Below are 15,154 nucleotides of genomic sequence, written 5' to 3' on the forward strand. Positions count from 1 at the left end.
CCATAAGTGCACCGGATCACCTTGCATAGGGCAGGTTGCTATTCCCAATCGTAGTCCATGTGGACGGTAAAGTATGAAAAAGTTGAATAAAATGAAATTGAAAAAAAAATAAAAAACTTACGGCAACCATATGTGTGTTGACCATTGTCATGTCGAACTTTTGAACTGTCTACCTTCTACATGTCGACCTTTTGACCAAGTTGACCTTTTGACCCTGTCGACCTAAAGCATGTCAACCATTAGTGGCCGACCTATTGCCTCTAGACCTTTTTAGTGTATATTGTAACACTGTAGGGGTGCAAGGCGCCTTTTCCTGGGGAATATGGCCGCACGCAGCAGCTGAGGAACAACACAAGTCCAGTTTCTGGTACAACTGACCCCGGCCAGTTTTATTGAAACAGAAAATAAAACAAAACCCAAAAATAAAAATACCTTGCCTGTCCGGCACTAACTAAACATAAGATATTCCTAACTGTCACTAAACAAAACACAGAGTTCTTCAGTACATACTGTATAGCTTACTTGCATCAGAAAGCGTGTCTCTCACACACAGATCCTGCAGCCTTCCCAGGCAGTCTGCCCATACTAATCAGGTTAGAAGCACTATAACACTCTTACACAGCTGAAACCCTGATTAGCCCTCTGTGAGGCCAAAGACCCGAACTGGGCCCAATGTCTAGAACTCGCCTTATCTCTCTCTCAGAGCCTTTACCCAGCTTTTACAGCAAACTGAAAAGGTTCAGACAAAACAAAAAGCATTTTTCCTAGAAGTTAACATTTTCTAAAACATGTAAGACAAGAACCTGGGACAAATATACCTGCCCTCAAACACTATCCCAGTGTTCTTGTCACATATCCCCCTCCCCTGTTTCGACCTAGGGGCCGGAACACTTGTAGCCCCCAAACAGAAGATGCGAGACAATGCATCTGCGTTGGCCAATTGTGTTCCCGGTCTATGTTCGACAGTAAACTTAAAGTCCTGCAACGCTAGAAACCATCTAGTTACACGAGCATTCTTGCCTCTATTTACATACATCCATTTTAAAGGGGCATGGTCTGTCACTAGTCTGAATTGTCTACCCAAGAGGTAATACCTCAAGGTATCTAGTGCCCACTTAATGGCCAAAGCCTCCTTTTCCACAATGGCATACCTTTTTTCATGCTCATTGAGTTTCCTACTCAAATAAATGATAGGGTGTTCGTCCCCATCTCTGGTTTGGGACAGCACAGCACCTATCCCTACCTCTGAGGCATCTGTCTGTACCACAAATTCTTTTGAAAAATCTGGTGTTATCAACACCGGTTGTGAACACAAAGCCACTTTTAACGCTTGGAACGCCTTTTCTGCATCAGGGTTCCATTTCACCACATTTGACTGCTTCCCTTTGGTAAGGTCTGACAACGGCACCGCTGTGGTCGCAAAATTAGGAATAAACCATCTATAGTACCCAGTAATTCCCAAAAAAGCCCTTACCTGTTTTTTATTCACTGGACGAGGCCAGTTTTGAATAGCATCAACTTTATTCAATTGGGGCCTAATCAGACCTCTGCCTATGGTGAAGCCCAAGTATTTGACCTCCTCCATTGCGAGGCAGCACTTCTTTGGGTTAGCAGTTAACCCTGCCTCTCTGATTGAGTCCAGTACTGCTTGTACTTTAACCAAATGGGACCCCCAGTCTGTACTGTGAATTACCACATCATCCAAATAGGCAGCTGCATATTTTCTATGGGGCCTCAAAATTTTATCCATCGCCCGTTGAAAGGTTGCTGGAGCCCCATGCAACCCAAAGGGTAACATCTTATACTGGTACAGCCCCTCCGGAACCGAAAAGGCTGTTTTTTCTTTGGCGCTATCAGATAAAGGTATTTGCCAGTAACCTTTGGTCAGGTCCAATGTGGTGAGAAACCTGGCTGTTCCCAGCCTTTCTACAAGCTCATCCACACGGGGCATGGGGTATGCGTCAAACTTGGACACCTCATTTAACTTACGAAAGTCATTACAGAAGCGTATGCTACCGTCGGGCTTTGGGATGAGCACTATGGGACTGGACCACTCACTGTTAGACTCCTCTATGACTCCCAGTTCTAACATGGTTTTAACTTCCTTAGAAATAGCTTCTCGCTGAGCTTCAGGAATCCTATATGGCTTTAAATGAACCCTGACCCCTGGTTCTGTGACAATGTCATGTTTTATTATGGTCGTTCGGCCAGGCAGCTCTGAAAATACCTCCCTATTTTGGATGAGAAATTCTTTAACCTGATTGTTCTGATCAGCTGATAATGTCTCTGACACCTTCACTGCGGGAAGCAACCGGGGTGAAGACACCGAAGGGCAAGGCTCCGCTGACAGAGACAACCTATCTTTCCAGGGTTTGATTAAGTTAACATGGTAGATCTGTTCGGGTTTTCTCTTTCCCGGCTGGTATACTTTGTAATTAACCTCATTCACTTTTTCCCTAATCTCAAATGGACCCTGCCATTTAGCTAGGAATTTGCTTTCCACAGTGGGTACCAAAACAAGAACTCTATCGCCAGGAGCAAATTCCCGTATCTTGGCACTCCGGTTATAGACCCTCTGTTGAGCACTTTGGGCCTGTTCCATGTGCTCTCTGACAACAGGTACCACGGCTGCAATCCTATCCTGCATTTGTGTTACATGCTCAATAACGCTTCTATAAGGAGTGGGCTGTCCTTCCCACGTCTCTTTGGCAATATCCAACAGCCCTCTGGGGTGTCTACCATACAACAAATCAAATGGAGAAAACCCCGTAGAGGACTGAGGAACTTCTCTGATGGCCATTAACAAGTAGGGCAACAAACAATCCCAGTTTTTCCCATCTCTCTCAACAACCTTTTTTAACATACTTTTTAATGTTTTATTAAACCTTTCCACCAACCCGTCAGTTTGGGGATGGTAGATGGACGTCCTGAGGTGAGTGACCTTAAATAACTTGCACAACTCTTTCATGATCCTTGACATAAATGGAGTACCTTGGTCAGTCAAAATTTCTTTTGGTATTCCCACTCTACTAAATACCTGCACCAGCTCCCTAGCTATCGCCTTGGTTGTGATAGTGCGTAAAGGGACAGCCTCAGGATATCGAGTGGCATAGTCCATAATTACCAGGATATACTGATGGCCCCGAGCAGACTTTAACAAGGGCCCCACGAGATCCATGGCTATTCTGTCAAACGGGACCTCTATAATAGGCATGGGAACTAGTGGGCTCCTGAAATGGGGTCTAGGGGCATGATACTGGCATTCAGGACAGGAAGAACAATATTCAGACACTTCTTTATAAACCCCTGGCCAAAAGAACCTTTGTAAAACTCTTTCAGTGGTTTTTTCTGCCCCTAAATGTCCTGCGGTAACGTGACTATGAGCTAAATCTAGTACCGTTCTCCGATAAGGCTGGGGAACTACCAGCTGTTCCACCACATCCTCACCCCTTTTGACAATGTGGTACAAGAGCTCATTACAGATGGCCATGTGGGGATACGTAACCCTGTCACCTGGTACCACAGGTTCCCCATTAACAATCTTAACATTCTCTCTAGCCTTTATTAAGGTAGGATCCTTTAACTGTTCAGACGCAAACAGATCCTTCTTTACCTCCAGGTCAGGCACGCTTTCAGTTCTAACTACTATGTCTCTGTTCCCGGCAAGAGGGTCCTCACTGGACTCCCCATCTGTCACTTCCCCAGCCAAACTAGCAAAAGGCAAAGGGCCAGAAAGTTCCGAAGACCCACGTACATCCATAAAATCACCGGTATTATCAATTGGCTTTTTACTTCTCACATCTGTTGATAACCGTGATTCCCACAGTTTCCAAAAATGAGGAAAATCCCTCCCTATTATGGCCTCATGCACCAAGGTAGGGACCAGTCCCACTTTAACCATTGCTGACCCACAACAAGTTTCTATATTCACCTCAGCAGTGGCATAATGTTGGGTATCCCCATGTATGCAAGTTACCCCAATAGGTATTTGCTGGACCTTTAAGGGGTTCACTAACCCAGCTTTCACGAGGGTAACTAAACTTCCTGAATCTAGCAAGGCCTCTACCAGGTTACCCTCTAAGAACACATCACACATTTGTTTTTCGAGCTCAGGTGAAGGTACCACAGTACAGGCTAACCTAGCAAAGAAAGACATTCTGCGACATTCAAAGGCAGCATCACATTGCATGGGTTCTTGCGTGACTGGGCAATTGGCAATAACATGACCTGGCATACCACACCTAAAACATTTAACCACACGATTATCAACCCGTTTGGGCAGCATAGACCGTTCTAGCCCCATTGGCCTGTCTCCAGGGCCAGTGTTTACAGTCTCTCCAGCCCTGCGTTCTCTTAACCGCCCAGCAACGTTTTCCCACGGAACAGTCTTACCAGTCTTTACTGAAGGGCGCTGTTGAGGATCTATGGGTTGCTGGGTGGTCATCAGTAGTTCCTCTGCTGCCAAATACCTCTCTACCATGTCCACTAATTGGTCAGCAGTACCCGGGTTTCCATGGCTCACCCATTTGCGCAGGACCATGGGCAAAGATCTCAAGTAGCGGTCCATGACGACTCTTTCCACCATCTGGGGACCAGTTAATGTCTCTGGCTGTAGCCATTTTTTTGTTAGCTGAATAAGGTCGTGCATCTGGGAGCGCGGAGGCTTCTCCATGGCGTACAGCCAACGGTGCACCCGTTGTGCTCGTACTGACAGCGTGACTCCCAGGCGGGTCAGGATCTCAGTCTTTAGTTTATCATAGTCCCGAGCCTCAGCAGGGCTTAAATCAAAGTAAGCTTTTTGGGGCTCACCTGACAGGAAAGGTGCCAGCAGACTGGCCCACTGTGCTTTTGGCCAGTTCTCACGCTCTGCAGTCCTTTCAAACGTGGTCAAGTAGGCCTCCACATCATCAGCCTCTGTCATTTTCTGCAGGAAGTGACTGGCCCGTATAGAACTAGAGCTGGTCGGAGCACTGACGGCCACATCTCCAATCCGGGCTGCAAGGCTCTGCACCACTTCTGTTAAGGCCTCTCTATCCTGACGCTGTTGCCTGTAAAGTTCATCAACAACTGCCTGCTGTTGTCTCTTATTTTCCTCCATTGCCACCTGCTGCTGTCTGTTGGCCTCCTGCTGTAGTCTCCAATTTTCCTCCATTGCCACCTGCTGTTGTCTCCTATTTTCTTCCATTGCCACCTGCTGCTGTCGGTTGGCCTCCTGCTGAGCCGCTGTAGCTTGCAGCAAGGCTTTAAGCAGATCCTCCATGTCGACAGATTTTTCAGGCGGCTTTGTAGCTGCTTTCACCCAGGACATATCAAACCCTCAGGGGTGAGTCTCAGTAACTTCACACTGGGCTGTATCTGCATAAACCACCGATTTCTGCAGGCCTCACAAAGCTGCTGCTTTCACTTATGCGCAGAACGGTGTGCTCGCATTCTCCACCAAGTTGTAACACTGTAGGGGTGCAAGGCGCCTTTTCCTGGGGAATATGGCCGCACGCAGCAGCTGAGGAACAACACAAGTCCAGTTTCTGGTAGAGATGAGCGCCTGAAATTTTTCGGGTTTTGTGTTTTGGTTTTGGGTTCGGTTCCGCGGCCGTGTTTTGGGTTCGAACGCGTTTTGGCAAAACCTCACCGAATTTTTTTTGTCGGATTCGGGTGTGTTTTGGATTCGGGTGTTTTTTTCAAAAAACACTAAAAAACAGCTTAAATCATAGAATTTGGGGGTCATTTTGATCCCAAAGTATTATTAACCTCAAAAACCATAATTTACACTCATTTTCAGTCTATTCTGAATACCTCACACCTCACAATATTATTTTTAGTCCTAAAATTTGCACCGAGGTCGCTGTGTGAGTAAGATAAGCGACCCTAGTGGCCGACACAAACACCGGGCCCATCTAGGAGTGGCACTGCAGTGTCACGCAGGATGTCCCTTCCAAAAAACCCTCCCCAAACAGCACATGACGCAAAGAAAAAAAGAGGCGCAATGAGGTAGCTGTGTGAGTAAGATTAGCGACCCTAGTGGCCGACACAAACACCGGGCCCATCTAGGAGTGGCACTGCAGTGTCACGCAGGATGGCCCTTCCAAAAAACCCTCCCCAAACAGCACATGACGCAAAGAAAAAAAGAGGCGCAATGAGGTAGCTGTGTGAGTAAGATTAGCGACCCTAGTGGCCGACACAAACACCGGGCCCATCTAGGAGTGGCACTGCAGTGTCACGCAGGATGTCCCTTCCAAAAAACCCTCCCCAAACAGCACATGACGCAAAGAAAAAAAGAGGCGCAATGAGGTAGCTGTGTGAGTAAGATTAGCGACCCTAGTGGCCGACACAAACACCGGGCCCATCTAGGAGTGGCACTGCAGTGTCACGCAGGATGTCCCTTCCAAAAAAACCCTCCCCAATCAGCACATGATGCAAAGAAAAAGAAAAGAAAAAAGAGGTGCAAGATGGAATTGTCCTTGGGCCCTCCCACCCACCCTTATGTTGTATAAACAAAACAGGACATGCACACTTTAACCAACCCATCATTTCAGTGACAGGGTCTGCCACACGACTGTGACTGATATGACGGGTTGGTTTGGACCCCCCCCAAAAAAGAAGCAATTAATCTCTCCTTGCACAAACTGGCTCTACAGAGGCAAGATGTCCACCTCATCTTCACCCTCCGATATATCACCGTGTACATCCCCCTCCTCACAGATTATCAATTCGTCCCCACTGGAATCCACCATCTCAGCTCCCTGTGTACTTTGTGGAGGCAATTGCTGCTGGTCAATGTCTCCGCGGAGGAATTGATTATAATTCATTTTAATGAACATCATCTTCTCCACATTTTCTGGATGTAACCTCGTACGCCGATTGCTGACAAGGTGAGCGGCGGCACTAAACACTCTTTCGGAGTACACACTTGTGGGAGGGCAACTTAGGTAGAATAAAGCCAGTTTGTGCAAGGGCCTCCAAATTGCCTCTTTTTCCTGCCAGTATAAGTACGGACTGTGTGACGTGCCTACTTGGATGCGGTCACTCATATAATCCTCCACCATTCTATCAATGTTGAGAGAATCATATGCAGTGACAGTAGACGACATGTCCGTAATCGTTGTCAGGTCCTTCAGTCCGGACCAGATGTCAGCATCAGCAGTCGCTCCAGACTGCCCTGCATCACCGCCAGCGGGTGGGCTCGGAATTCTGAGCCTTTTCCTCGCACCCCCAGTTGCGGGAGAATGTGAAGGAGGAGATGTTGACAGGTCGCGTTCCGCTTGACTTGACAATTTTGTCACCAGCAGGTCTTTCAACCCCAGCAGACCTGTGTCTGCCGGAAAGAGAGATCCAAGGTAGGCTTTAAATCTAGGATCGAGCACGGTGGCCAAAATGTAGTGCTCTGATTTCAACAGATTGACCACCCGTGAATCCTTGTTAAGCGAATTAAGGGCTGCATCCACAAGTCCCACATGCCTAGCGGAATCGCTCCCTTTTAGCTCCTTCTTCAATGCCTCCAGCTTCTTCTGCAAAAGCCTGATGAGGGGAATGACCTGACTCAGGCTGGCAGTGTCTGAACTGACTTCACGTGTGGCAAGTTCAAAGGGCATCAGAACCTTGCACAACGTTGAAATCATTCTCCACTGCACTTGAGACAGGTGCATTCCACCTACTATATCGTGCTCAATTGTATAGGCTTGAATGGCCTTTTGCTGCTCCTCCAACCTCTGAAGCATATAGAGGGTTGAATTCCACCTCGTTACCACTTCTTGCTTCAGATGATGGCAGGGCAGGTTCAGTAGTTTTTGGTGGTGCTCCAGTTTTCTGTACGTGGTGCCTGTACGCCGAAAGTGTCCCGCAATTCTTCTGGCCACCGACAGTATCTCTTGCACGCCCCTGTCGTTTTTTAAAAAATTCTGCACCACCAAATTCAAGGTATGTGCAAAACATGGGACGTGCTGGAATTGGCCCAGATTTAATGCACACACAATATTGCTGGCGTTGTCCGATGCCACAAATCCACAGGAGAGTCCAATTGGGGTAAGCCATTCCGCGATGATCTTCCTCAGTTGCCGTAAGAGGTTTTCAGCTGTGTGCGTATTCTGGAAAGCGGTGATACAAAGCGTAGCCTGCCTAGGAAAGAGTTGGCGTTTGCGAGATGCTGCTACTGGTGCCGCCGCTGCTGTTCTTGCGGCGGGAGTCCATACATCTACCCAGTGGGCTGTCACAGTCATATAGTCCTGACCCTGCCCTGCTCCACTTGTCCACATGTCCGTGGTTAAGTGGACATTGGGTACAACTGCATTTTTTAGGAGACTGGTGAGTCTTTTTCTGACGTCCGTGTACATTCTCGGTATCGCCTGCCTAGAGAAGTGGAACCTAGATGGTATTTGGTAACGGGGGCACACTGCCTCAATAAATTGTCTAGTTCCCTGTGAACTAACGGCGGATACCGGACGCACGTCTAACACCAACATAGTTGTCAAGGACTCAGTTATCCGCTTTGCAGTAGGATGACTGCTGTGATATTTCATCTTCCTCGCAAAGGACTGTTGAACAGTCAATTGCTTACTGGAAGTAGTACAAGTGGGCTTACGACTTCCCCTCTGGGATGACCATCGACTCCCAGCGGCAACAACAGCAGCGCCAGCAGCAGTAGGCGTTACACGCAAGGATGCATCGGAGGAATCCCAGGCAGGAGAGGACTCGTCAGAATTGCCAGTGACATGGCCTGCAGGACTATTGGCATTCCTGGGGAAGGAGGAAATTGACACTGAGGGAGTTGGTGGGGTGGTTTGCGTGAGCTTGGTTACAAGAGGAAGGGATTTACTGGTCAGTGGACTGCTTCCGCTGTCACCCAAAGTTTTTGAACTTGTCACTGACTTATTATGAATGCGCTGCAGGTGACGTATAAGGGAGGATGTTCCGAGGTGGTTAACGTCCTTACCCCTACTTATTACAGCTTGACAAAGGGAACACACGGCTTGACACCTGTTGTCCGCATTTCTGGTGAAATACCTCCACACCGAAGAGCTGATTTTTTTGGTATTTTCACCTGGCATGTCAACGGCCATATTCCTCCCACGGACAACAGGTGTCTCCCCGGGTGCCTGACTTAAACAAACCACCTCACCATCAGAATCCTCCTGGTCAATTTCCTCCCCAGCGCCAGCAACACCCATATCCTCCTCATCCTGGTGTACTTCAACACTGACATCTTCAATCTGACTATCAGGAACTGGACTGCGGGTGCTGCTTCCAGCACTTGCAGGGGGCGTGCAAATGGTGGAAGGCACATGCTCTTCACGTCCAGTGTTGGGAAGGTCAGGCATCGCAACCGACACAATTGGACTCTCCTTGTGGATTTGGGATTTCAAAGAACGCACAGTTCTTTGCGGTGCTTTTGCCAGCTTGAGTCTTTTCAGTTTTCTAGCGAGAGGCTGAGTGCTTCCATCCTCATGTGAAGCTGAACCACTAGCCATGAACATAGGCCAGGGCCTCAGCCGTTCCTTGCCACTCCGTGTGGTAAATGGCATATTGGCAAGTTTACGCTTCTCCTCCGACAATTTTATTTTAGGTTTTGGAGTCCTTTTTTTACTGATATTTGGTGTTTTGGTTTTGACATGCTCTGTACTATGCCTTTGGGCATCGGCCTTGGCAGACGACGTTGCTGGCATTTCATCGTCTCGGCCATGACTAGTGGCAGCAGCTTCAGCACGAGGTGGAAGTGGATCTTGATCTTTCCCTAATTTTGGAACCTCAACATTTTTGTTCTCCATATTTTAATAGGCACAACTAAAAGGCACCTCAGGTAAACAATGGAGATGGATGGATTGGATACTAGTATACAATTATGGACGGGCTGCCGAGTGCCGACACAGAGGTAGCCACAGCCGTGAACTACCGCACTGTACTGTGTCTGCTGCTAATATATAGACTGGTTGATAAAGAGATAGTATACTCGTAACTAGTATGTATGTATAAAGAAAGAAAAAAAAACCACGGTTAGGTGGTATATACAATTATGGACGGGCTGCCGAGTGCCGACACAGAGGTAGCCACAGCCGTGAACTACCGCACTGTACTGTGTCTGCTGCTAATATATAGACTGGTTGATAAAGAGATAGTATACTCGTAACTAGTATGTATGTATAAAGAAAGAAAAAAAAACCACGGTTAGGTGGTATATACAATTATGGACGGGCTGCCGAGTGCCGACACAGAGGTAGCCACAGCCGTGAACTACCGCACTGTACTGTGTCTGCTGCTAATATATAGACTGGTTGATAAAGAGATAGTATACTCGTAACTAGTATGTATGTATAAAGAAAGAAAAAAAAAACACGGTTAGGTGGTATATACAATTATGGACGGGCTGCCGAGTGCCGACACAGAGGTAGCCACAGCCGTGAACTACCGCACTGTACTGTGTCTGCTGCTAATATATAGACTGGTTGATAAAGAGATAGTATACTCGTAACTAGTATGTATGTATAAAGAAAGAAAAAAAAACCACGGTTAGGTGGTATATACAATTATGGACGGGCTGCCGAGTGCCGACACAGAGGTAGCCACAGCCGTGAACTACCGCACTGTACTGTGTCTGCTGCTAATATATAGACTGGTTGATAAAGAGATAGTATACTCGTAACTAGTATGTATGTATAAAGAAAGAAAAAAAAAACACGGTTAGGTGGTATATACAATTATGGACGGGCTGCCGAGTGCCGACACAGAGGTAGCCACAGCCGTGAACTACCGCACTGTACTGTGTCTGCTGCTAATATATAGACTGGTTGATAAAGAGATAGTATACTCGTAACTAGTATGTATGTATAAAGAAAGAAAAAAAAACCACGGTTAGGTGGTATATACAATTATGGACGGGCTGCCGAGTGCCGACACAGAGGTAGCCACAGCCGTGAACTACCGCACTGTACTGTGTCTGCTGCTAATATAGACTGGTTGATAAAGAGATAGTATACTACTAATATTATATACTGGTGGTCAGGTCACTGGTCACTAGTCACACTGGCAGTGGCACTCCTGCAGCAAAAGTGTGCACTGTTTAATTTTAATATAATATTATGTACTCCTGGCTCCTGCTATAACCTATAACTGGCACTGCAGTAGTGCTCCCCAGTCTCCCCCACAATTATAAGCTGTGTGAGCTGAGCAGTCAGACAGATATATAATATATATAGATGATGCAGCACACTGGCCTGAGCCTGAGCAGTGCACACAGATATGGTATGTGACTGACTGAGTCACTGTGTGTATCGCTTTTTTCAGGCAGAGAACGGATATATTAAATAAACTGCACTGTGTGTCTGGTGGTCACTCACTATATAATATATTATGTACTCCTGGCTCCTGCTATAACCTATAACTGGCACTGCAGTAGTGCTCCCCAGTCTCCCCCACAATTATAAGCTGTGTGAGCTGAGCAGTCAGACAGATATATATAATATTATATATAGATAGATAATAGATGATGCAGCACACTGGCCTGAGCCTGAGCAGTGCACACAGATATGGTATGTGACTGAGTCACTGTGTGCTGTGTATCGCTTTTTTCAGGCAGAGAACGGATTATAAATAAAAGTGGTGGTCACTGGTCACTATCAGCAAAACTCTGCACTGTACACTACTGAGTACTCCTAATGCTCCCCAAAATTAGTAAATCAAGTGTCTCTCTAATCTATTCTAATTCTAAACGGAGAGGACGCCAGCCACGTCCTCTCCCTATCAATCTCAATGCACGTGTGAAAATGGCGGCGACGCGCGGCTCCTTATATAGAATCCGAGTCTCGCAATAGAATCCGAGCCTCGCGAGAATCCGACAGCGTCATGATGACGTTCGGGCGCGCTCGGGTTAACCGAGCAAGGCGGGAAGATCCGAGTCGCTCGGACCCGTGAAAAAAAACATGAAGTTCTGGCGGGTTCGGATTCAGAGAAACCGAACCCGCTCATCTCTAGTTTCTGGTACAACTGACCCCGGCCAGTTTTATTGAAACAGAAAATAAAACAAAACCCAAAAATAAAAATACCTTGCCTGTCCGGCACTAACTAAACATAAGATATTCCTAACTGTCACTAAACAAAACACAGAGTTCTTCAGTACATACTGTATAGCTTACTTGCTTCAGAAAGCGTGTCTCTCACACACAGATCCTGCAGCCTTCCCAGGCAGTCTGCCCATACTAATCAGGTTAGAAGCACTATAACACTCTTACACAGCTGAAACCCTGATTAGCCCTCTGTGAGGCCAAAGACCCGAACTGGGCCCAATGTCTAGAACTCGCCTTATCTCTCTCTCAGAGCCTTTACCCAGCTTTTACAGCAAACTGAAAAGGTTCAGACAAAACAAAAAGCATTTTTCCTAGAAGTTAACATTTTCTAAAACATGTAAGACAAGAACCTGGGACAAATATACCTGCCCTCAAACACTATCCCAGTGTTCTTGTCACAATATCTATAGACCAGATGCCGTTGTGCTAAAGGCCCTGACAAATGTTCTCACGACTCCCTTCACTTTGAATATGTTATACAAGAGAAAGTTTATTTTCAACAGGACAGGAAATACAATCAGAGACAAGTATAAAGAGCAATTTATAGCAGATCTGCAAGTTGTTGCTCTTTGTTTTTCTCTGCAGATGATGACTTGATAATCACGGTGAAGAAAGGATGTTTGACTAGTACTGATACTTGTGGCAATTACTATGCTTTTGATTCATCTGGGTATTATCATTAGAAATTTACACTGAATGCTGCAACGGAGACAACTGCAATTGTGGTTTAATCAAAAGTGAGTATTTTACTTATTCTACTCATCCGTCTGCAATTCCACTTACAGAAAAGTGGCAATAATATTTAATGGGTTAATAACATACTGTCTACAAAACACATTAGGGATCAATGGCAAATCCAGTGTGCCTCATGTCTCAGTGTGCCTCATGTGCAGGGATGGTTCTAGACTTTGTGCAGCTTAGGGAAAAAGTATCCTTTGATGCTCCCCCTACCTATAATGATGTGTGTGGCCTGATTGGGGGTGTAACCATGGCCATAAAGAGATCAAAAATCACTCCAGGGACTTGGAGAGGGGAGGGGGTCTCTCCTTCTCCTCCTCTAAAGGGGTGGAGCTAGCCTATCTGTCAACCTGGCAAGACTCATCAAGGCAGTCTTTGTTCCAGTCGATATAAGTCACCCTTTATTTATATAACCAATTAACCACCATATAATACATACAGTTAGTGACTACAATGTACTACAGACAACTTTAGTGTCCTACAATTAATCTATACAGCATTAGTGACCTACATATACTACAAACAGCACTAGTGACTGCTACATATTACACCATTATATATATATATCTTCACTTACAGTTGCACTCTTCAAAGTCCTCCAATCTTTGTCAAGTGGTAGCCAGATTATACAGCCCCAACCCTATACACCTATCTTAAACTTAATTAGGAGTGACCTGACCCACCACGCTCACTTAAAATTTAGCACCAGAGTAAGACAAACTGTATCACCACTGTAGAAGCTGCCATACTTAAATGCTAAATTAATTTATGGTGCTCACAAGCTGGGGTTGGATGTTTGCACAAAAATAGACTCAAATAGCATTTGTTCTGAAGGAGAAGGCAGACATTTATTTGAAGTTTTGAAATAGGTCATGATATTGAGCCAATAACTCTGTATTTGGAGATTCAATTCACAAATCTCTAATGATGTGTATCCATAGGTGTGTGCAGAACATTTTATTACAGGGTGCACCATCGGAGGGGTGTTCAGCACCACCTACTAGGCGTGTCCAAAACCGCCTATTGGGTGTGTCTAGAACCGCCTATTGGCACTAAATCACATACCACAAGGGACGAGGCCACTGAAAATGGCCAACTGTTTCTAATCACTCTAGGAGCATTCTATATGCACCTTACCTATATGGTGGTTACTCACAACGGGATACCTCTGAAGAAATGTCCTCTCTGGGCAGACAGCGTCTTCAGTAGATAATCAGTATTCATGTAGGAAAAATAAGATATTACTTACCGATAAATCTTTTTCTCATAGTCCGTAGTGGATGCTGGGGACTCCGTCAGGACCATGGGGACTAGCGGCTCCGCAGGAGACAGGGCACAAAAAGTAAGCTTTTAGGATCACATGGTGTGTACTGGCTCCTCCCCCTATGACCCTCCTCCAAGCCTCAGGTACTGTGCCCGGACGAGCGTACACAATAAGGAAGGATCTTGAATCCCGGGTAAGACTCATACCAGCCACACCAATCACACCGTACAACCTGTGATTTGAACCAAGTTAACAGTATGATAACAACGAAGGAGCCTCTGAAAAGATGGCCCACAACAATAATAACCCGATTTTTGTAACAATAATTATGTACAAGTAATGCAGACAATCCGCACTTGGGATGGGCGCCCAGCATCCACTACGGACTATGAGAAATAGATTTATCGGTAAGTAAAATCTTATTTTCTCTAACGTCCTAGTGGATGCTGGGGACTCCGTCAGGACCATGGGGATTATACCAAAGCTCCCAAACGGGCGGGAGAGTGCGGATGACTCTGCAGCACCGAATGAGAGAACTCCAGGTCCTCCTCAGCCAGGGTATCAAATTTGTAGAATTTTACAAACGTGTTCCCGCCTGACCACGTAGCTGCTCGGCAAAGTTGTAAAGCCGAGACCCCTCGGGCAGCCGCCCAAGATGAGCCCACCTTCCTTGTGGAATGGGCATTTACAGATTTTGGCTGTGGCAGGCCTGCCACAGAATGTGCAAGTTGAATTGTACTACAAATCCAACGAGCAATAGTCTGCTTAGAAGCAGGAGCACCCAGCTTTTTGGGTGCATACAATATAAACAGCAAGTCAGACTTTCTGACTCCAGCCGTCCTGGAATTATATATATATATATATATATATATATATATATATATATATTTTTTTTCAGGGCCCTGACAACGTCTAGCAACTTGGAGTCCTCCAAGTCCCTAGTAGCCGCAGGCACCACAATAGGTTGTTTCAGGTGAAACGCTGACACCAACTTAGGAAGAAACTGGGGACGAGTCCCAGTTCTGCCCCGTCCGAATGGAAAATCAAATATGGGCTTTTGTAAGACAAAGCCGCCAATTCTGACAATCGCCTGGCCGAGGCC

At 46.2% G+C, this 15,154-nt stretch overlaps 1 protein-coding gene across 2 annotated transcripts in view; it reads left to right on the plus strand.

Moving 5' to 3' along the window:
* Positions 1 to 15,154, plus strand: part of LOC134967026 (phospholipase A2 inhibitor CNF-like) — a 55,897-nt gene that overhangs the window by 10,699 nt on the left and 30,044 nt on the right. For both annotated transcript variants that reach the window (XR_010188770.1, XM_063944018.1), the window contains one exon: positions 12,636 to 12,787. Coding sequence is in view for 1 of the 2 variants with exons in the window: in XM_063944018.1 (XP_063800088.1) it covers positions 12,636 to 12,733 (98 nt within the window). In the remaining variant the exon portion in view is untranslated. The remainder of the gene's footprint in view (positions 1 to 12,635; positions 12,788 to 15,154) is intronic.

Source organism: Pseudophryne corroboree, chromosome 10 (assembly GCF_028390025.1).
Source record: "Pseudophryne corroboree isolate aPseCor3 chromosome 10, aPseCor3.hap2, whole genome shotgun sequence".
In the NCBI taxonomy this organism is placed as follows: Eukaryota; Metazoa; Chordata; class Amphibia; order Anura; family Myobatrachidae; genus Pseudophryne; species Pseudophryne corroboree.